Here is a 21,539-nt window from a genome sequence, read left to right as displayed (position 1 = left end):
GTCTTTTTATTATTGAGTTGTAAGAGTTCTATATATATTCTAGAGACAAGTCCCTGATCAGATAATGATTTCTTTCTTGATGGTGCCCTTTGCAGCACAAGAGTTCTTCTTCTTCTTCTTATTTTTTTTCTTTTTAAAATTTATTTATTTATTTATTTAGTTTTGGCTGTGTTGGGTCTTCGTTTCTGTGCGAGGGCTCTCTCCAGTTGCGGCAAGTGGGGGCCACTCTTCATCGCGGTGCGCAGGCCTCTCACTGTCACGGCCTCTCTTGTTGCGGAGCACAGGCTCCAGACGCGCAGGCTCAGCAGTTGTGGCTCATGGGCCCAGTTGCTCCGCGGCATGTGGGATCCTCCCAGAACAGGGCCCGAACCCGTGTCCCCTGCATTGGCAGGCGGACTCTCAACCACTGCACCACCAGGGAAGCCCAAGAGTTCTTATTATTGATGATGGAGTCCGGTTTTTTTTTCTTTTGTTGCCTGTGCTTTTTATATAGTATCTAAGAAGGCTTTGCCTAACCCAAGTAAATCATGAAGATGTACTTCTGTGTTTTCTTCTGAGAGTTCTGTAGTTTTAGCTCTTAAATCAATAATTATCACTTTATTTAACATTTCTACGTATCTTGTGCTTGTTATACTAAAAATGCTTCAGTCCTCACAATAAGAATACACTGTGGTGGTTCAAGCTTATTTATAAGTGAAGCCCTAAAATGTGTATAGGCTTACCTCATTTTGTTGTGCTTCACTTTACTGCACTTCGCAGATACTGCGTTGTTTGTTTGTTTGTTTTTGTTTTTGTTTTTACAAATTGAAGGTTTGTGGCAACCCTGTGTTGACAAAGTCTGTGGGTGCCAGTTTTTCAATAGCATTTGCTTATTTGTTGTCTCTGTGTCACATTTTGGTAATTCTCATCATGTTTCAAACCCTCCACCAACAAAAAGATTATGACTTGCTGAAGGCAGATGATAGTTAGCATTTTTTAAGCAATAAATTATTTTCTATTTTTAAATTTATTTTATTTATTTATTTTTGGCTGCATTGGGTCTTCATTGCTGCACGCGCGCTTTCTCTAGCTGCTGCGAGCGGGGGCTGCTCTTCATTGCGGTGCGCGGGCTTCTCATTGTGGTGGCTTCTCTTGTTGCTGAGCATGGGCTCTAGGCGTGCAGGCTTCAGTAGTTGTGGCTCGCGGGCTTTAGAGCGCAGGCTCAGTAGTTGTGGCGCACGAGCTTAGTTGCTCTGTGGCATGTGGGATCTTCCCGGACCGGGGCTTGAACCCGTGTCCCCTGCATTGGCAGGCGGATTCTTAACCACTGCGCCACCAGGGAAGTCCCTATCAACCTTTTTTAACAGATGAGAAAACTGAGACTTAGAGTGTCCTGTCACCCTTTTTTCTTTTAACTATAGAGAGAGCATTTAAAGTTTCACTGTTGGCACTGAGGGCAGTGACTGGGCATGGTTGTTACTGTTTGCTTGGATGCAATAGAGAAATATTTTTTCAGTTTTTAGCATTATTTTAGGCTCTGTCATAAAACAGCAAACTTGACAGACAAGGCCCTTCCCATCATTGACTTAAACAAGATAATTTCAGGTTATAAAAATGCTGTGAAGGAATTAGATTAGGGAAGACAATATAGGTATACACTGTGTTCATCCTATGGGAAAATTATGGGTGGAACTGATCAGGAAGGATGAGAAGATGTGAAGGTATAGTTAATCGTGTGTAGGAAGTGCATCTTGTAAGAAGTCATATGCATTGTTACTCATATTTAAGAACACTTTGCGTGTTTTGTTGGTAAGGTGTTTGGCATAATCAAATTAGATGAACATGTCTTAGAGGTTCAAAAGGTATGCAGAAATTTTTTTAAGAGTTTGTGCCGTTTTGACCATCTTGTTAATATAAAAGAGAACTGGGCCTGATTTGGGGAGATAAGTGCACAGAGGACAATGACTGATGATATAAGCAAGACTGAATTGTTGATAAAAGACAGCGTGTTTCACCAGCAAGCTCAAAGCATCTTGGGCATGGTCCCTTCCTACCATTTTTCCGCTAGCATGGTCCTAACTAGCGTAAATAAACCAAAACGTTCATGACTCTGTGTTCCTCATCTTTCCTAACATAATTGCTGCATGGAAGGACACACTAAAGAGAACAAGATAGAGGAATCAACAAAAATGTTGATTTTTTTCCTCAAGATGTGTATAGTCTAGTGGGGATGTCAGATACATAAACTAAGTAATTGGAATACGGTGTGGTAACTATAATAACAGATATGGGATAGGTCCTGTTAGAACTTAGACGGCAAGGCTGCCCTGCTGGCCTAGTGGTGTTAGGGAAGGCTTCACATAGGAAGTGATAACTGAGCTGCTATCTTGATGAGGAATTAGGTGGATGAGGTCTGAGAAGAGCATTCTAGGCAGAAGGAGGGGCATACAGAAGAGGCAGGGGAACTGCAGAATGTTTCATAAGGCTGAAAATTGTGTGAGTGTGGCAGAATGGTGAGAGATACAGGGGCCAGAACAAAAAAGGTCTTACATGTCACTGATAGACCTGTGGAGTTGCTCCTTAGGGGATGGGGTGCTACTGAAAACTTTTGAACAAGGAATAATACTTCAGCTAAGAATATTCAGCTACTTTTTTTTTTTTTTTAATTTTTGCTGTGTTGGGTCTTAGTTTCTGTGCGAGGGCTTTCTCTAGTTGCGGCAAGTGGGGGCCACTCTTCATCGCGGTGCGCGGGCCTCTCACTATCGCGGCCTTTTTCTTGTTGCGGAGCACAGGCTCCAGATGCGCAGACTCAGTAGTTGTGGCTCACGGGCCTAGTTGCTCCGCAGCATGTGGGAATCTTCCCAGACCAGGGCTCGAACCCGTGTTCCCTGCATTGGCAGGCAGATTCTCAACCACTGCGCCACCAGGGAAGCCCCATTCAGCTACTTTTTAACAGCACTTAATGACTAATAGGCATCTCAGATTTAACATGCCCCAAAACTTAACTCCTAATTTTTCCCACATCGCCTCCTTCTCCTGCTTTTCTCCATCTCAGTGAATGACAACTTTGTTCTTTGAGTTGCTTAATCCAGTCATCCTTGATTTCTTTTTCTCTCATACCCCACAGTCAGTCCATCAGCAAATCCTGTTGTTTCTCCCTTTAAGGTGTCCCCAGAATTCATCCACTGATTACTGGCTCCATTGCTACCACTGTAGTCTGAGCCACCATCATCTCTAGCCTAGATGATTGCAGTAGCCTTGTAAGTGGTCTCCCTGCTTCCTTCCTTGCCCCTTAACAATATATTCTCCACACAGCAGTCAGGAATCCTCCTAAAAGGTGAGATCATGTTGTTTCTGTTCTAAACCTTCTGAGGACTTCCTTCCTACATAGAGCCACAAAGCCCTGCATGTCTGGTGCTTGGCTCTCTTCTTCCCTTCTTCCTTATTCAGCACACTCACCTCTTTTCCGTTCCTTGCACCTTGCTTACATTCTTGCCTCAGAACCTTTGGATTTGCTGTACTTTCTGCCTGGAACATTCTTCCCTGAGATATTCACATTGGTGGCTCTGTAACTTCCTGCAGGGAAGGAGTCCTTCCCTAATCATCTTATATAAAATAGCAGAACTTCTCAGGCATTCTCTATTCTCCTAATCTTTTTTTCCCCCCATAGATTTACTACCATCTGACATATATTTACTTGTTTGTTTATTGTATCTCTCTTTTCTGCAGTACAAACTCTGAATGTGTAGAAACTTTGATTGCTTTGTTCTCTGCTCTATCCCCAAGGCATAGAGCATGAAGTAGCCACTCATTAAGGTTTTGTTGACCAAATGACTTGATTTGCATTTTTAAAACTTCACCTTGGCAGCCTTGTGGATAATGGAAGGGAAGGTGGTGTGAGGAAGGCATTGACACTTGGAATTGAAATAGCCCAGCCAAGAGATTTGGAGGGCATGGAGTCAAGAATTACTTGGGATGGAAAACTGACAAGATTTGGCAACTCACCAGACTGGGAAAAGTGAGGGATAACGACTCCCAGATTTCTGGCTTGGGTGGTTTGAGCAGATGATGTTGTTGGGAATGAATGAAGCCATGGGGATGAATGAAATGGATCAAGGAGAAGATTTAGTAAGGTGACCAGTCATCCTGGTGTGCCCTGGACTGTTGGTTTTAGAACTAAAAGTCCATGTCAGGAAACCCCTCAGATCCAGGCAAACCCGGATCATTGGTCACTCTAATATATATAGAGAAAAGATAGCTGAAGACAACCCCAGCAGTACAGAAAAGGAGTCGGTAGTCAGGTCTGTGCAGGAAATGGATCAGAGGCAGTTAGAGAGGTGGCAGGAGACTCAGTGAGGCATTGGATCAAGGAAGCTAAGAGAGTAGTCAACAGTGTAGGTTGAGTTTCCCTTATTCTTGCCAGAAGTATGACATGTCATAGAGGCTCGGTAAATGTTTCTTGAAATAAACGACACAAGTGATGTCTCCTGGTTGATGTTTTTGTTAAGCTGTAAGTTATTGGGGGGAATCAGCTTCTGATACTAAGTGGATCATAAGGATAAAAATGAATTTAGGGAATGTTATAAAAGCAACATTATTGAGTGTTTGGCAGTCTCGGGTTAATGAATACTGGACAGTGTGAGTAAGCTGTTACATTTGCAGTTTTGAAACAGCATTGATTCTGAATGATCATAAAATTGGAACTTCAGAGCTGTGCACTTACGGTCATCTACATAGTGGTTCTTAATGTTCTGGAGTAATCCTTTTGCAAATCTGTTGAAAACCTTGAACCATCTCTACCCTCTCCCCTCTTTCCCTGCAAAAAAACACCTACGTTTTGCTTACAGTTTTGCGGGATGGAGGCTTATGTTCTTTCTTTCTTTCTTTCTTTCTTTCTTTCTTTCTTTCTTTCTTTCTCTCTCTCTCTCTCTCTCTCTCTTTCTTTCTTTCTTTCTTTCTTTCTTTCTTTCTTTCTTTCTTTCTTTCTTTCTTTCTTTCTTTCCTTTCTTTCTTTCTTTCTTTCTTTCTTTTCTTTCTTTCTTTCTTTCTTTCTTTCTTTCTTTCTTTCTTTCTTTCTTTCTTCCTTCCTTCCTTCCTTCCTTCCTTCCTTCCTTCCTTTCTTTCTTTCTTTCTTTCTTTCTTTCTTTCTTTCTTTCTTTCTTTCTTTCTTTCTTTCTTTCTTCCTTCCTTCCTTCCTTCCTTCCTTCCTTCCTTCCTTCCTTCCTTCCTTCCTTCCTTCCTTTCTTTCTTTCTTTCTTTCTTTCTTTCTTTCTTTCTTTCTTTCCTTTCTTCCTTCCTTCCTTCCTTCCTTCCTTCCTTCCTTCCTTCCTTCCTTCCTTCCTTCCTTCCTTCCTTCCTTCCTTCCTTCCTTCCTTCCTTCCTTCCTTCCTTCCTTCCTTCCTTCTTTCTTTCTTTCTTTCTTTCTTCTTTCTTTCTTTCTTTCTTTCTTTCTTTCTTTCTTTCTTTCTTTCTTTCTTTCTTTCTTTCTTCTTTCCTTTCTTTTTTCTTTTCTTTTTGGCTGTGCCGCGAGGCATGTGGGATCTTAGTTCCCCGACCAGGGATCAAACTGCACCCCCTGCATTGGAAGCGCGAAGTCTTAACCCCTGGACCGCCATGGAAGTCCGGGATGGAGGGTTATGGATGGCCACAGGAATCCCAGATTAACAGAGAATTGCCAATCTCGTACAGCCCTCCCAAATTATACCTCAGGATAGAAAGAGGCCTAGAAAAACTAATTAATTTATCCAGGATCAAATGGCTAGATAGTGACTAAACTTATCCTTGATTGATTATTCTGTCCATTATAGTCTTTGCCTCTTTTAGTGCAGGCTCAGTCCCACTTGACCAATTATTAGATTTCTTTTATTTCAGTTGCTTGGTCACTGTGCCAGCTCAATACAAGTTGACCCCAACTCCTATGTTCCATTCATCTTTTTTAACTCTCTGTCCATGGACAGAGCAAAAATATTCTGTAGAATATTTGATGGACTGTCAGATTTAATATATCTAACTTTTAAGTCATGGATTAAGAGTTGATGAGGTAAACTTTTACTAATGACTTACTTGTGCCTTTTGTTTGTAACAGGATGCTGTATGATTATGTTGAAAGGAAGCGAAAGGAAAATTCAGGAGCCCAACTGCATGTTACTTATTTAGTGTCTGGCAGTCTCATTCAGAATGGACATTCCGTAAGTTCTCAGAATCTTATTATGAGTTTAAATGTGTTTGAGCTATGAATAGTGTTATATAACGCAACACAGGGCAAAAACAACAAGATTCAGTATTATGGAAATTTTAAAAAGCTACTTGAAGATGGTGATTATTTTGGATTTTTAGACTAAACCTAAAACTCTTGAGAAGTTTGGGTAATATCTCGGCTGTGATACAGAGACTCATTATTGTGCAATTTTCCTAGGCAACAAGACATTCGGAACTGCTTCTCTTATTCCTCTTTCTTCCTTTTGAAGGTATATTGGGGGCAATGGTGGTTAATTTTCAGCCTGTTCAAATGTCAAGCCACAAACTCAGGTGTTCAGCAAGTACAATTTTTTTTTTTTTTAAGTGAACTTGATTTTAATCTGAGCTTTTGTCCCAGAAGCTCTGCTAAGATAACTCCATTCCTTCTCCCGTACCAGACTGATCTTTGGAACTTTGATAATTCCTCCTCTTTTGCTTCCTCCCCAAACTGAGGCACACCTCCTCTGTTCTTACTTCCCAAACTTCTTACCTGAAGGTTCTTTTGCTCCCATACCACCAGCCCTAGAGAATTTAGCCCAAGGATCAAGACTCAGAGATCCACTGATACCTGTTTTCCTCTTCCCTTTTGACTTTCCCTAAGATTCATAAATTCAGAAGCCAGATTTATCAAAATACTGACTGTATTTGTCTTGTATCAATAGAGTCCCAAGCATGTGAGATTCAAAACTGGAATGGCAATTTAGTAATTTACAAGGAGAAACAAAACTGCTAGGGGTATCAGATCCTTATATTCCCTGACTAGCATATTGTGTTCTTGTTGGTAAGCTGTTTGGCAAGCCAGATGTTAATTAAGATATTTGCAAGTGTAGATGGAATCAGATGTCATTATATATCTGAAACCAGATTAAGCAGACCTGATTCATTTGCTCTCAGAAATAAACCTGACCAGAATCCTCTCCCTGTATGGCCCTTGAATGGATTCTGCCAAAGTGTGCCTCTGAATGCCTTCTTCTGTTTCCAGGGTTAATCAGCTCCCTTCTGTCTCTTTCTTGAGTTTAGTCAAAGCCTTCCATTTAGTCATAGTCAATTCTTTACCTGGGACTCACTGTGTACATTTAAAGCAGTGGTTTCTATTCTTTTTTTGGTCACTGATTCCTTGAGAATCTGAAAGAAAAATGCATATGTTGACATATTCATGAAATTTTCAGTGTTAACAGATCTTTTGAACAAGGGTCCAAGGTTAAGAATTTATGTTTTAAGATAAAGTGGTAGATTTTTATTCTAACCCATATGACAGAGGTTCTTAATTTCAGATTCTTGGATGGTCTTTAGGATTCAAGGGATTCTTGGGTGAACCCTTGAAAGTACATTCAAATTGTGTTCCTCAGTGCATTTTTTTGAGACCATTTTTCAAAATGATGTGTAACCCATGATCAATTAAAAACTTCTGTGCTGTGGTTTGCTTGTATAAAGCCTTCTGTTTCTAAGTTTAAGAGGGCATTTAAATTCTGCCCACCTTTTTTTTTTTTGCCCACCTTTTTTTTTTAAATGAGCAAGAACGCCTTTAACATAAGCCTTCACTTAGAATGCCAGGTGTCAGACTCTCTAACTTGGAGAAGGACGGTGGACTATTTTATGGGGCCTTAGCAGGAGGGAGTACGCAGAAGTCCAGCTAGCTTCACGGCTGGTTGGTCAAAGATGGTTCTCTGAAGAAGGGGAATTGTTCTTGTGGATTAGCAGCTATTGGGCAATTTGGATTTTTTTTTTAAATTTTTATTTTATTTATTTATTTTTGGCTGTGTTGGGTCTTCGTTTCTATGCGAGGGCTTTCTCTAGTTGCGGCAAGCGGGGGCCACTCTTCATCGCGGTGTGCAGGCCTCTCACTATCGCGGCCTCTCTTGTTGCGGAGCACAGGCTCCAGACGCGCAGGCTCAGTAGCTGTGGCTCACGGGCCCAGTTACTCCGTGGCATGTGGGATCGTCCCAGACCAGGGACCGAACCCGTGTACCCTGCATTGGCAGGCAGATTCTCAACCACTGCACCACCAGGGAAGCCCTGCCCACCTTTCTTTAAAGCAGCAGAACGCTTTATCAAATGAAATCTTGAAATCCTAAAATATAAAATATATTAAGAGTAGGGTTCCTGTGGTTGAAGTGGTTGTGAGAATTTTAGAGCCCTGTGGACCCCTGTAGAATTAATTACTGACCAAGTGTGGATGCTTATCCATGCTTTTTTCTTTTAAGAGAGCCAAGCTAAGAAAAGGCAGATTATTAAGCATAATGTCAGGTTTTGTTCTTATTCCTTCTCATTTCTTTTTTAAGTTTTAAGTGTTTCTAGAAAGAAAAAAAGATACATAGGCTTTGTATGGGTTTTTAAACATACGAATAATTTCTGTTTTTCTAATGATCATTATTGTAAAAAATGCTTGATAATACATAGAAAGTAAAAGCCTCCTTCTAATCTCATCCTGGAGAGTCTTCCAGAGAATTATTGAAAATTTCAAGGAAATGTTTGGTTGATTCTTTTTGTGATATTAGAGGTTATTAGCTTGATCCATTCTTTATTAGGTCCCCCATTAGCTTTTCATCTAATGATTTTAGCTGAGATTGATTTTTATCATTGCCTAGATCATTAATTCACTAGGAGTTACAAAATAGTGATGTTCTAATTCTGTCATTCCTTCTGGATTTATTGGCTGGAATGTTTCTATAAAGAAGAACTTTCTCTCATCAACTAGCTATGTTTTCCCTTTTTCTTTAACTGATAAAAAGCTCAAGGGGATTGCCCCCAGCCAGGCTCTGGGTTTATGGATTCTGAACTCAACTCCTGTGTCCCCCTTAATAGGATCCCCCTGAACCAGAGCTCTACTCTGGTCTACGTGGTTTTAGCACTGGCATTTCCACTGCGTTGTTTTTATGCATTTCTTATATCCCCTAAGGCAGCGTTTAGTCACACTGAACTGTCTGGGCTGCGATATTTTCTCCTGAGGGTACCAATTATTGTTTTTAGGGCTCCTATTACGTAGGTTTGAGTGATTAGTTCCTAACGCTCTTTTTCTCATAAGCTCTGTAATTTTTATTGTACAATTTTGCAGAACACGACATTTTTAAGAATGCTTTTTTTAAGAGAAAATGCATTATGAAGACACGCTAAATTCCCAGTTCAAATTTACAATTATATTTTTTAAAAACTTACTTGATTTTATATTGTTCTTTTTTCTTATGTTGTGAATTTTGGTTGTTCCTAACATTAAAATAAATATTTATTTGCTTTAGCCAAATATATGTGATTTAGAAAAGCAAAACCAACAATTTTACTAACCATATGATGACTGAAAACAGTTTAAGGTCTCTAAGTTATCCCGAGCATCACTCTGTTGCAGTTATGGAAATGTTTCTCGTTCCTTATTACAGCCACATGATCCTACATTGATAGATATACCTTAGTTTATTCAGCAGTCCCTTATTGATAGTTATTTGAGTTATTTACCATCTTTGGCTATTACATATAGTGCTGCAGTGAATAGCTCAGTGTATATGTGTTTTGTATATTTTTGCCAGTGTGTTTTAGGGTTACGTCCCTAGAAGTAGGATATATATAAACTTTGTTGGGTATTGCCAAATACCTCTCCATTTTTCATTCCTACCAACAATGTAGGAGAGCATCTGTTTCTACACAGCACATGTGGTCCTGTTTCAGGGTCATCTGCATTTCTCTTCTGTGAACTGTTTCTTCATACCTCTTGCCGATTTTCAAAAGGATAGTTAGTCTTTGTTTTCTCTATTTTAGGAGCTATATATTAACCCTTTGTGATGTAAGTTGCAGATATTTTTCGCACTTTATCATTTGTCTTTTTACATTGCTTAAAGTTTTTTTTTTTTATCATCCAAAAATGATTTTTAGTTTTTATGGATTATTTCAGTTACTTCTGGATTTTGAATTATAGTCAAGAAACTTTTCCTCATTCTCAGGTTATATTAGTTTATAGAAGAATTCACCCATATTTTCTTTCTGTGCATATTTTATATATATATGTTTCATTCTTTACATTTAGATCTCTGATCCATTTAGAATTTATTTTTTTTGTATGGTGTGAGAGATCCAATTTTTATCTGGTTCCATATGATTATACAGTAATTCTCATTACATTACTTAGTAAAAAGTCCTCTTTTCCTCACACTATTTTGAGCTGCTGTGTTTTTTTGAGTTTTGGGGGTTTTTTTGGTACTGATATCTACACTCTCTCACTTTCCTTAACCTGATTGAGAAGTTTCAAAGTAAGCAAGTTAAAAATGAGTCTGACTTTATTAAACTGTAACATACATTTTCAGGGGTACCTAATGTTGCTAATTTCACATCCAAGTGCAAATGAATTTTTGGCAAGGAAACGTTAAAATTGCAAGTTGTACTATTTTAAATACCAATGAAGTGTTATTTTGTTACAGTGCCACAAGGTTGCAGTAGTGAGAGAAGATAAATTGGAAGGTAAGTATTTTAGCGATTTAGCAAGTTTTTCCTCTTATGGCATCAGTGTCATTAACATCTCATATATATTTAGCTGTTTTACTGGAGAGCCATGTATTCTTTTTATTAGTAATTTCTGAAACATGTTAAAAGATGATACTACACTAATTTCCCATTTTTAAGGCCAATGGCTGCTGACATTTATAAAGCGCTTTTATCACGGGGTTTCAAAACCGTGACAGACGTAAAAAACTATTATGAATACCATATGGAACACCTCATCAGCTGCCAGAAGACAGTGGTCTCTATTGTGTTGTATCCCATAACAGTTTTTTTAGGAAGAAAATTAAAGAATGCTTTTCTGAAGTCAGAAAAACTTAGTATAACTTCTAAATTAAATTTGCCTACCCATTTCAAGACTATTAATGCTACTGTTCTATTTTTTAATACCCAATTCAAAGGAATTTTGTAACAGTCAGCCACACGATCTTGGATTATGTCTCAAGACAAAACCTGCACTGTTGTACTTTGTATATTAAGATGCCTACCAGTGGAGTTGTTTTCTTATAAATTAACTTTGAGGTATTCAAGATGGTGGAAATGTCCAGTATTTTCTTTCTGAATTCCCACAGTGGTAGATTTATTCATTCAGTAGATACATAGTGAGTATCTACTCTGTGTCAAGCTCTGTGCTAGGCACTAGAGACTTGGAACAAGTTAGGCATGGTTCCTTCCTTCATGGAACCTAAAATTTGTTCTTGTGATGTTCTTTTGTGTATTTCCTCTGCAGACTTATCTGGTTAGTAGTATTTTTGTTATATAGAGTTTCTTTTTGTAAACTAAAATTGAATTATATAAGCGAGACTTCTCAGAAATTACTTATTCTTCAGTTGCTATGTTTATATGCTAGAGTATAAGATTCTTCCCTGACTGAGGGGGAAAAAAAAACCACATCATAGTATCATCAATTATTCATTAATATTTACTGAGTGTCCACTGGATGAGTGATACCTTCACAGTACTGTACTTAGAACTGACTCACCACCACCTACCTTTCTTAATGTCCTTGTCACAGACAGAAGAGTTGATATTATACTGTATATAAGACTGTTTGGCCTTTTAGAGCTTTTTGGACCACCACAGATTACAAATGGTTTTAATGCAGAAGGGTTTCTTGTTAAACTCCCCACATGTTATGAAGTTTGTGTATTAACAGACTGCTTTTCCTGTTGACTTGTAGCAGTGAAGTCCAAGCTAGCTGTGACTGCCAGTGTACATGTGTACAGCATCCAGAAAGCCATGCTAAAGGACAGTGGGCCTCTGTTCAATACCGACTATGACATCCTTAAAAGCAACTTGCAGAACTGCAGCAAGTGAGCTCCTTAATGTTTCTTGTGGGCTTCTTTACAAATTGATTTTGTAAGATGTTTACACAGTGGCTGCGTCTTAAGAGTGAACGCCAAGTCTAGTAAAACCCCATTTATCTTGCAGTAAGACACATGCCTGGTTTTATTAGTACATCATAAGGTGAAAAATAGCAGCCACAACCCATACTGAAAACCTCAGTAGACTCCCCATAAATCTATTTCTCATGTATTTATCCTGTCACTACTACCAGAAATGTTGTTTGTTGGGCCCCCTCATTACTCCTTTACCCCAGTCTCTGCTTGTCTAAATCCTACCCATCTGTCAAGAACCAGTTCAAATGTTATCCTTCAAAAAACTATTCCTAATTTAATATTCCTCTACCTTCCATCCAAAATCAGTTGATCTTCCACAGCCAGGATCAGATCTTGTTCATCTTTTGTATCTTTCACAGCACAGGGAGGAGGTGGACTATATTGCACATGGGTTTTGGAAATTGATTGCCATGGGCTTGATTTTTGGCTTTGTTGCTCATGGCCCAGTAGCTTTGGACAAGTTACTTAAACTCTTTTGAGCTTTGGTCAAATGCCTGCTTTGTGAGGTTGTATGGATGGTTCAGGCCAGATCCCCAGACATATAGTGAACACCTACTACTTTGATAGGTACTAAGCAGGATAATTTGAATTAATTCAACAAAGATTTGATGAGTACGTGTGACATGCCACATACTATAGAGTGAATAAGGCCCAGTACCTGCTTATGGAACTGATGATCCTATGGGAGGCAATTACAGTATTGTGTGACAGTGCTACAATATGAATAAGAGTGTGGGAGGATGTTGGGGGACACTCATCCCCCCCTTTTTGGTTGGGGTGTAGTGAGGAGGCAAGACAGAGATGGCTTCTTGAAGGGTACGGCATTGAAGTTGAGGCCTGAAGGCCTAGTAGAAGTAGCCAGTCAGAGGGAAGTGAGAGAGTAAGGACAAGGCTGAGAGAACACGTGGTGCTTGTGCAGAACCACAGTAGTTTTCTATGGTTGGAAATTAGAGTGAGAGGCTGGAAATAATGATACAAGGAGTCAGACTGTATGCTTGACTACTAGGATAAGGAGTTTAGGCTTTATTCCAAGGGCACAGGGGAGCCACTGAAGATTTTGCAGCAGATGATTGAAATGATCAGAATTGCATCATAAAAATATCACTCTGACTGTGATGGTGAAAATGGATCTGAAGGGAGTAATCTGAAGGCAAGGCCATCAGGAAGGATAAATGTTGCAGTGATTCAGGGTGGAGATGACAGTTATTTGAAGTATAGTAGTGGTGTTGGAAATGGAGAGGTACAGAGGTTAAAGAGTCATACCATCAAAACCTGGATGGTGTGGTAGTGGTTAGGGACCAGGAGAGTGTGTGTGGTGGGGATGGGGGTGGGGTTCATGGTGTTAAGGATGATGGCCATGCTTCTGGCTTGAATTGCTGGATGGATAATGGTACCATCACTAAGAAGAGGAATATATGAGGAGGAGCAGGCTTTGGGAGAAGGGAAAAATGATGAATTGGCTTTGGACATGTTGCGTTTTAGTACCCTGTCGGGAGTCCAAGTGGAGGTGTCCTTTGCAGTAGATAGGGGAGTCTAGAGCTAAGGAGAGAAATCTGAGGGTAAAGATCGAGATTTTGGAATCAGAGAAAATAGATAATTAATTGGGCTACAGCAGTAGATACAGTCATGCAGAGAGAATGCATAGACTAAAGGGCAGAAAGTTATTAAACTCCAGCCACAATTACTAGCTGTGTAACCCCTTGGGCAAATTATTTAACCTCTCTGCTTGAGTTTCCTCATCAGTGAAATGAAACTAATAAAATTAGTATCAGCCTCAGGGTTGTAGAGGATTAAATGAATTAATATATGTAAAGCACTTAGAGCAATGCTTGGCACACAGTAAGCACTATTTAAGTGACAGCTGTTTTTTAAGGGGTGGGCAGAAAAGAGGGACCTAAGAGGGAGCAGCCAGAGATAAGAGGAAAATCATGAGAGTGTCTGGAGTTCTAAAAACTAAGAAGAGAGTTTCAAGAAGGAGGGACTGGTTGACAATATCAAACCTTTCTGAGAAGCTGAGTAAAACAGGAACTGAAAAGTGATGGCCTTGGTAAGAGCAGTTTCAGTGGAGCAACCAGCTTCTGGTCAGCTGGGTAGACAGGGATATAAGGAAGTGAGACAGCAGATAGGGACAACTTTCCAGGAAATTTGACGGTAAGATGGAGGAAAAAGAGAGGTAACCTGCTACAGAGGAATTGAGGCTCAGGGAGGATATATACATTTTTAAAGTTGAGAATGCCTTGAACTTGTATTATTAGGAAAGAGCTATAAAAAGAAGAAATGGTTGAAGATACTGGGGGGGATGGGATAACTGATAAAGTTGGGTCCTTGAGGAGAAATAGATATAGGATTGCCAAAAATAATTTCTGTAAGTTCCATGAGCATAGGGATCATGTCTATTTTGTTAACCAGTGTATACCCAAAATGGTGCCTGGCAAATGGGAAGCATTCAGTAAATAATTGTTGAGTGAATTAATGGTAGACATTGGTTCTTTTTTTTTCTTCAGCTCAAAACCTTGAGTATAATAGGCATACAAATATTTATTAGATAAATAATGAATGTACAGCTAAAGAGTAATTTATGTCTGGTGTCTTTTAGGGAAGGATTATAAGAAAACATTAATACCCAGATATGTTTTTGTAAGTTGTATTATTAGATTTCAAAAATAATCTGTATTAAAATCTAGTTGTGGTTTGTCAAACTCTAAAAATCAATTCTGTTATATCTAGTTAGTAAGCAAACAAGAATAAAAGTGACTCAAAAGTCCAAAATGAAATTTGCATAGGGACCGCTAAAATAAACATGGCAAGTAGAAATGTGATAGTAGGAAGCACTTTAATGAAACTTTAAATACTTAAAGTATCCTCGGTAGAAATGTGAGGAATTTATCTCCAGTAAAGAAGTTTGTATTTGGTCCTGAGAATCATGGGCCAACTGAGACCTGACACATTGTTTCATGTGTTTTAAGAAGTGTTGTGACAGGAAGAAAGTTGAAATTTTAGATTGAGCAGATTCTTCTCTCTTCGGACATGTTCCCAGCCTAACCTGGTCTCTTCCTCATTGCCAATTCCTGGTTCTGACCCTAAGGTGTGGAATGTAGACCGAATGGAGAAAGAGTTGTCTCGGGGCCAACTTTAGATGTTGACAATGAAATAAAACATTGCTCTCTTTCCTTGTACATGGAGGCACTGCAGGGCCAGAGAGGAAGAGTGGTGAGTGAAAGGAAATGATTTCCGTCTGTTCTTAACTCTGATGCACAAAATATTTGTGTTAATATGGGGTTTTCTATGTGGACTGTAATAAATCAGTGGAAGGTTTTTGGAACTGTGGACTCTAGCTCAGGGCTGTTCAGCCTAAAGTTACTTCAGAAATTAAGTGATATTATCAGGGATTTTTTATCTTAGGCCAGTTAATCTCAGAGTTGTGCCTGGTTGATCTGTAAGATAATTGCTATCACCACATAGTTTCTTAACCTCCATCTTCTCCCACCCCAAGTCGAGATGATACACTAAAGAAAGGAGAAAAGCCAGAAGCCTCACTTTCAGTGACTTAAATAATCTTTCTTTCAACCTGTATTTCTCTGTGCCAGGTCTTGTACTGGGTGCCTGAAATACAAAAGATGAATAATATACTTACCTTCAAGGAGCTCTTACCTACCCTCAATAAGCAAAAGACTGAGGGAAATAGAATGTTCTTCTTTCTTAGGAAACGTTGGAAACTTTGCTTTAAGTACAACTGTTTGACAAGGCTGGATCAGTTACCCATTCACAATGTAGGACATTCCATTATGGATCTTTGTGAAACAGGCACATCTACAATGATTAGAGAAGAAGAGATGAATGTTCCCTTTAATACGTCATGCATATTGTTCCAAATTTCTTCACTTGGCGATGGGCATACTTGTCTGGTGCTGTTAGTTGGGATTATTATAAATTATTAAACAAGTGACTATAAAGGACCACAGGTTATAGAAGCCAGTGGCTCTGTTCCCAGCTTATTCCATGTTTTAAAGCATGATCCATTCTGGCCAGGAGAGTTGCCAGGAAATTTGTTAATATTTAAGGCTCTTAATTTTGATTCTGTCAGTATTTATGGTATTGTTAGCCCTATACATTGAAGGTCTTTAAAAAACAAGAGATAACCATTTGGTTTACCAAAGATGGTGAAATTACTAATGTTTTATTATTGTTTGGTGTATTCTTACTATTTTGAATTAGGATGCTTTTTTCAAAAAAGCAAGAATACCCATATGGCTTGGTAGAAGACACCTTCCAATCTTAGTTTTATTACTAACAAGATGTATAATCTAGGACTTCACTCACTCCTCTCCAGTACTTGTTGCACAAACTAATTTCTAAAATCCATTCTAGTTCTAAAATTTTCTAATTTTATAGTATTAGGGTTAGAAAGTATTGTGGGGAAGAAGCAAGAGTTTAAAAATAAGGTTTGATGTTGACATCAATTAATTTAATGTAACATTTCTGTCCTCAGGTTTAGTGCCATCCAGTGTGCAGCTGCTGTCCCTAGAGCTCCTGCTGAATCCTCATCTTCTGAAAAGTTTGAGCAGTCAGATCTTCCGGTATCACCTGAGACACAAGCCAGTAATGAGTTGACCACCAATGGTCATGGCCCACCTATCCCCAAACAGAGTTCCCAGCAGCCCAAAGGAATCATGGGCATGTTTGCTTCTAAAGCTGCTTCTAAAACCCAAGATGCCAACAAGGAAACCAGAGCAGAGGCTAAAGAAGTAACGAATGTAAGTCTTCTTTAAAAATATGCTTTTACAGCTCAGAATGGGTAACTAGAAAAGCATTTAACAATTCCAGTGGTAGTAGTTTAATTATTTAAGGTCTGATATTTAATTCTGTTTTTTCTGCTTTAGTGTAAACCCTTTAATTCTTTTTTTTTTTAATCCTTTAATTCTTGATATTCTCACCTGAAGTAGTCCTTTTTCTTTCGTTAATGCTTCTCACCAAAACTCAGATGCTCCTGTAAAATGTAATGCCTGCCCTGTACACATCACAAGATTATTGTGAGACCCAGTTGAAATAATGCAAGGAATTGTATATTAGCAGTATGTTATTTGGGAACATCTATATTTTGGGCTTTGCCAGTGTATTTAACATTCTCATTCTATTTAATGAATTTTTCTTATTTTTTTCTTTCATCCCTTTCCTTAGTTTTTTATTGTTCAGTCATCTGAACTAAAGTGCATTGACTTAAGAAAAGTCTCATAAGATACTATTAAAAATAATCTAGAAAAGCATAATTATTGCCATTATTATTATTACCATTATTGTCATTTTAAAGCTTCCACTTTGGGAAAGGAGAGGAGAGGGAGAGGGAAAGCACTGACAATTATAGGGCTCCTACTGAGTGCCAATAGTTTGGTCTTTGTTTAAATCCTCTTATCACTTCTGTGAGGGAGATATTATCATCTTGTTAAGTAATTTGGATGTCATATTGCTATTACGTGGTGGAACCAGCATTCAGTTCCACTTAGGATGATTACAAATGTAATGTTTTGGAGGTTTTTTCCCCATTTTGTACCATGTTGCCTCTGATGTGTTTTAATTCTGTCAAACTAAGTAGTTTTTAAATATACTCTAAAAAAGTTTAGACATATTCATGGATAATAATTTTATAAAAACCAGGGGAAACTAAGCTATGGCAATTAACACCAAATACTGTCTGGTCTGGATTTGTTCTTATATCTAGTGCCTACACGTTTTGGCATGATAAAATAGAGACTGTATGATCATGAGAGTGTGCTCTGCTATTGAAGAGATTTTTTGACTGCTACTTGAAGAACAGCCTAAACACTAGAAAAAAAATCATGTGTGTTTTCTTTTTCTATGCTTTTAGGCATCTTCGGTAGGCAGCAAGGCACCAGGGAAAGCGAATGCGATAAGCAATTTTTTTGGAAAAGCTGCTATGAGTAAGCATGTTCTTACCTTCCTTTGACTAATATATGAATGTTAATATAATAACATTATATCTGAGGTGAAAACCACCTTGTCCAGTTTTTACCCATCTAACACACTGCCATGTGGCATTCCCACATCCTAACATAAACTTGTAGTATACGGACCTATATGTTGATGAATATAACCAATATAACCAACTGGAACAGTAGATTTTATGGGTGAGCTGGGTTCAGTCGAGATATCCTGGAGGGTAGTTTACTTATTTCTGTTTTTACTTCCTGCCTTGAAAAGAGAATTAAATATTTGTTTCATAGTGTTCTTGAAAATGGGTGTTTAAAATAACAGGGAAGTTTATTTATAATGGCCATTTATAAATATTTAGTTTTTGAGAAAGCAAATCTCCTTTATTTAAAAAAATATATTTAGATGAGAATTCTTTCATATAGAAAGAACCAATAACCACATATTTTTGTACTTCGCATATCAAGTACACATCCCCTGAGGGTATGTGGCCAGAATACCAGGAAGAATGCAGGAGTTGCAGGATAATTATGGCACACTTCTTGGAGCATAGCACTTGTTACATGCCTATGCAAGCAAAATTAGTCAGAAATCTGCTTTTCTGTGATGGTCAAAATGGTAGTCAGGGGACAGATTGGGGTAATAGTATTTTTATTTGCCATAAAAGCTATCAGAGAACATTTTTATGTTCTGAAAAAATATTGAAAGTTTGCTACTGTCAGGTTATTGGGAGGCATGATTGTATTACTGCAGGCACAGTGCATAAGGAGGGCTCCCTACTTCTGTGAAAATATGTCATGCTAATGTCACTGGCCTGCACAGCTGGTGCTAGTCCACTATACCCAATCAGATTGTGTGGTTTCTTGGCAATTTTGATGAGGCCCACATGTTTATTTGTTGTTGTTGTTTTTAATATGTTTGTAACCTTAAAAGCCAGTGAATTTTAAAATTACTATTATTTCTAAAATACATAAAACATGACTGCAAATTGTAAAAGTCAAACAGAAGTATACATTTATTTATTCATGTGTTTATTTAGCAAATATTTATTGAGCACCTACTAAATGCTTGGAACTATTATGCGCTAGTGATGCAATGCAGAAAATGTCCTCATGTCCCTTATATTCTACTGGAATAGAAAGACAAATAAATACAGAAAAAATAAAATACTTAATGATTGTAATAGCTAGGCAGAGAGTAACAGGATATTATGATAGAATGTAATAGAGGGAGGGGGGAAACCTGGATAAAATAAAGGAATGAAATATTCACTTAATTAAAAGAATGGCTTACAAAGCTGATTTATTTAACAGATGATTTTTTCAAGGCTTAATGTTTAGAGTAAAATTATGAATGTTTTTATTGTATTTGACACATGACAAGATCAATGCAATGAAAATGAAGCTTGAGAGCTGGATGAAAAGAGTTGATTGCTGGTATTTGAACCATTTAAAACTTGATGCCAGACAATAACAAGTGTTAGCAAGAATGTGGAGAAATTGAACCCTCATACATTGCTGTAGGGAATGTAAAATGATGTGCTCACTTTGAAAACAGTGTGGCAGTGCTTCAAAAAATTAAACATAGTTACCCAGCACTTCCACTACTAGGTATCTACTCAAGTGAATTAAAACTGTGTGTCCACACAAAAACTTGTACAAATGTTCATAGCAGCATTATTCATAATAACCAAAAAGGTCTATCATGTGATGAATGGTTAAATGATATGTGATATATCCATATGATGGAATATTTTTCAGCCATGAAAAGGAATGAAATACTGATACATGCTACAACATGGATGAACCTTGACATGTTATGCAAAATAAATGAAGCCAAACACAGAAGGCCACATGTTATATGATTCCATTTACACAAAATGTTCAGAATAGGCAAATCTATAGAGACAGAAAGTATATTAGTGGTTGTTAAGGGATGGGTTGGAGAGTGATGGCTAATGGGTATAGGGTTTCTTTTAGGGGTGATGAAATGTTCTAAAATTGGTTGGTGGTGTTGCAATTAAAAACCACTGAATTGTACACTTGAAAAGGGTAAATTTTATGATATGAATTCTGTTTCAGTAACAAAAACCTTAATGCTTTATATATTCCAAAAAATTACAGCATTGGTGACAATTAAAAAGTCATCATCTGTTATCATTCTTTGCTTAAAAGGGTGTTTCATATTTTTTTGCGTATACAAAGGAGATGCTTTTCTGTTTTCAGAATTCATAAGCTGCATACTCTTGGGAAACATCTTTTAATCCCTCTGACTCTTAATTTCCTCATCTAACAAATGAGAATGTTGGTACTTCATAAAGTTGTATTCATTTTTTTTCTAAGTGCTACGTTTACTATCATTTGGCTTGGGGGCTTTGATATAATGAGGGATTAGCAGGAGGCAGAAATGAAAACAGTTATAGCTAGAGTGGTAGTTGGAAAGGAGAAATGTTCTCTGACTACACCATGAGCTCTGTTAGGACAGGGACTGTTTTTTATCCCTTTAGCCCCTGTTCCTAATATATTACCTGGCACTTAGTAAACTGTCAAAGGAATGATAGATTAATATTGCACGATGGGGTTATATATCATCTGCTATACTTTATTTACAGATAAAATTAAAAATTTGGATTCAGAACAAGCAGTGAAAGAAGAAAAAAAAGTGGAGCAACCTCCACTGTCTGTCACTGAACCAAAGCTGGCAGCCCCTGTGGGCCTGAAGAAATCTAGCAAAAAAGCAGAGCCTGTTAAGATGCAGCAGAAGGAAAAAAAAAGGTAGGAAAATTTTGTTATTTGTGGGGGAAGAGTGTCTCTGCTGGGGGTGAGCAGGTCTTTTTGGGCTTATTGACAAGCAGGCAGTTTTCAGTTGAGCACTAAATCCTACTAGGGATAGCCTTAGGGATACAGCTGTATAACCAAAATGAAGAGAGAAGCTCCATAGCTTGTCTAGTGAAGCAGAACTTGAATCAGCCAGTTCAGATGATTTAGAGCCCAAAGCCAGTTTTTTGGGCCCCATTGATTTAAATTGATTGTCTTCTCCTTTACTTCATTTTATATTTGTGGACATGGCATAAGTGTGCCTGATTGTATGTCTCTGTGTCTGTTTTTCACCTCAGATTGCCAAATGAGGGGTTACTGTTTCCAGTGAAATTTAAGAGAAAAAGTTCTTTGTTTTCTTTTTATATCAATGAGTTTATTTTTCAAGTGGTAAAATGTAATTAGAAAAGAAATAAAAAGCACACAAGCTGTTAAAAATGAATCCAGGAATTTGAGACACTACCTCATAGTTGGTAGGAGCTAGTCTGTTGAAAGAAATTCTAAAGGACACTGTCAGCACTGATAGGCTCAGACATACTTGACTTTTGTGGCAAGGTTGGGGCTACGCTGTTAGAGAACATCAACAAAATGCTGATGTTTCAGAGGGTCAGAGCTCTCTGTCCAGTGGGCCTCACCTCCTAGGAACATATGATTGGGATGGATTAAAATGTTTCTA

At 38.2% G+C, this 21,539-nt stretch overlaps 1 protein-coding gene across 5 annotated transcripts in view; it reads left to right on the top strand.

Annotated features, from left to right (window-relative positions):
• POLD3 (DNA polymerase delta 3, accessory subunit) overlaps positions 1–21,539 on the top strand; it is a 48,226-nt gene that overhangs the window by 11,002 nt on the left and 15,685 nt on the right. For all 5 annotated transcript variants that reach the window (XR_014250434.1, XM_082411288.1, XM_082411286.1 and 2 more), the window contains 6 exons: positions 6,065–6,167; positions 10,623–10,662; positions 11,882–12,014; positions 16,591–16,855; positions 17,965–18,037; positions 20,659–20,821. Coding sequence is in view for 4 of the 5 variants with exons in the window: in XM_082411286.1 (XP_082267412.1) it covers positions 6,065–6,167; positions 10,623–10,662; positions 11,882–12,014; positions 16,591–16,855; positions 17,965–18,037; positions 20,659–20,821 (777 nt within the window). In the remaining variant the exon portion in view is untranslated. The remainder of the gene's footprint in view (positions 1–6,064; positions 6,168–10,622; positions 10,663–11,881; positions 12,015–16,590; positions 16,856–17,964; positions 18,038–20,658; positions 20,822–21,539) is intronic.

Source organism: Balaenoptera physalus, assembly GCF_965194825.1.
Source record: "Balaenoptera physalus genome assembly, chromosome: 10".
NCBI classification, from domain to species: domain Eukaryota; kingdom Metazoa; phylum Chordata; class Mammalia; order Artiodactyla; family Balaenopteridae; genus Balaenoptera; species Balaenoptera physalus.
Note: the sequence above shows the minus strand (reverse complement) of the source record. Positions and strands in the feature narration are given on the sequence as shown.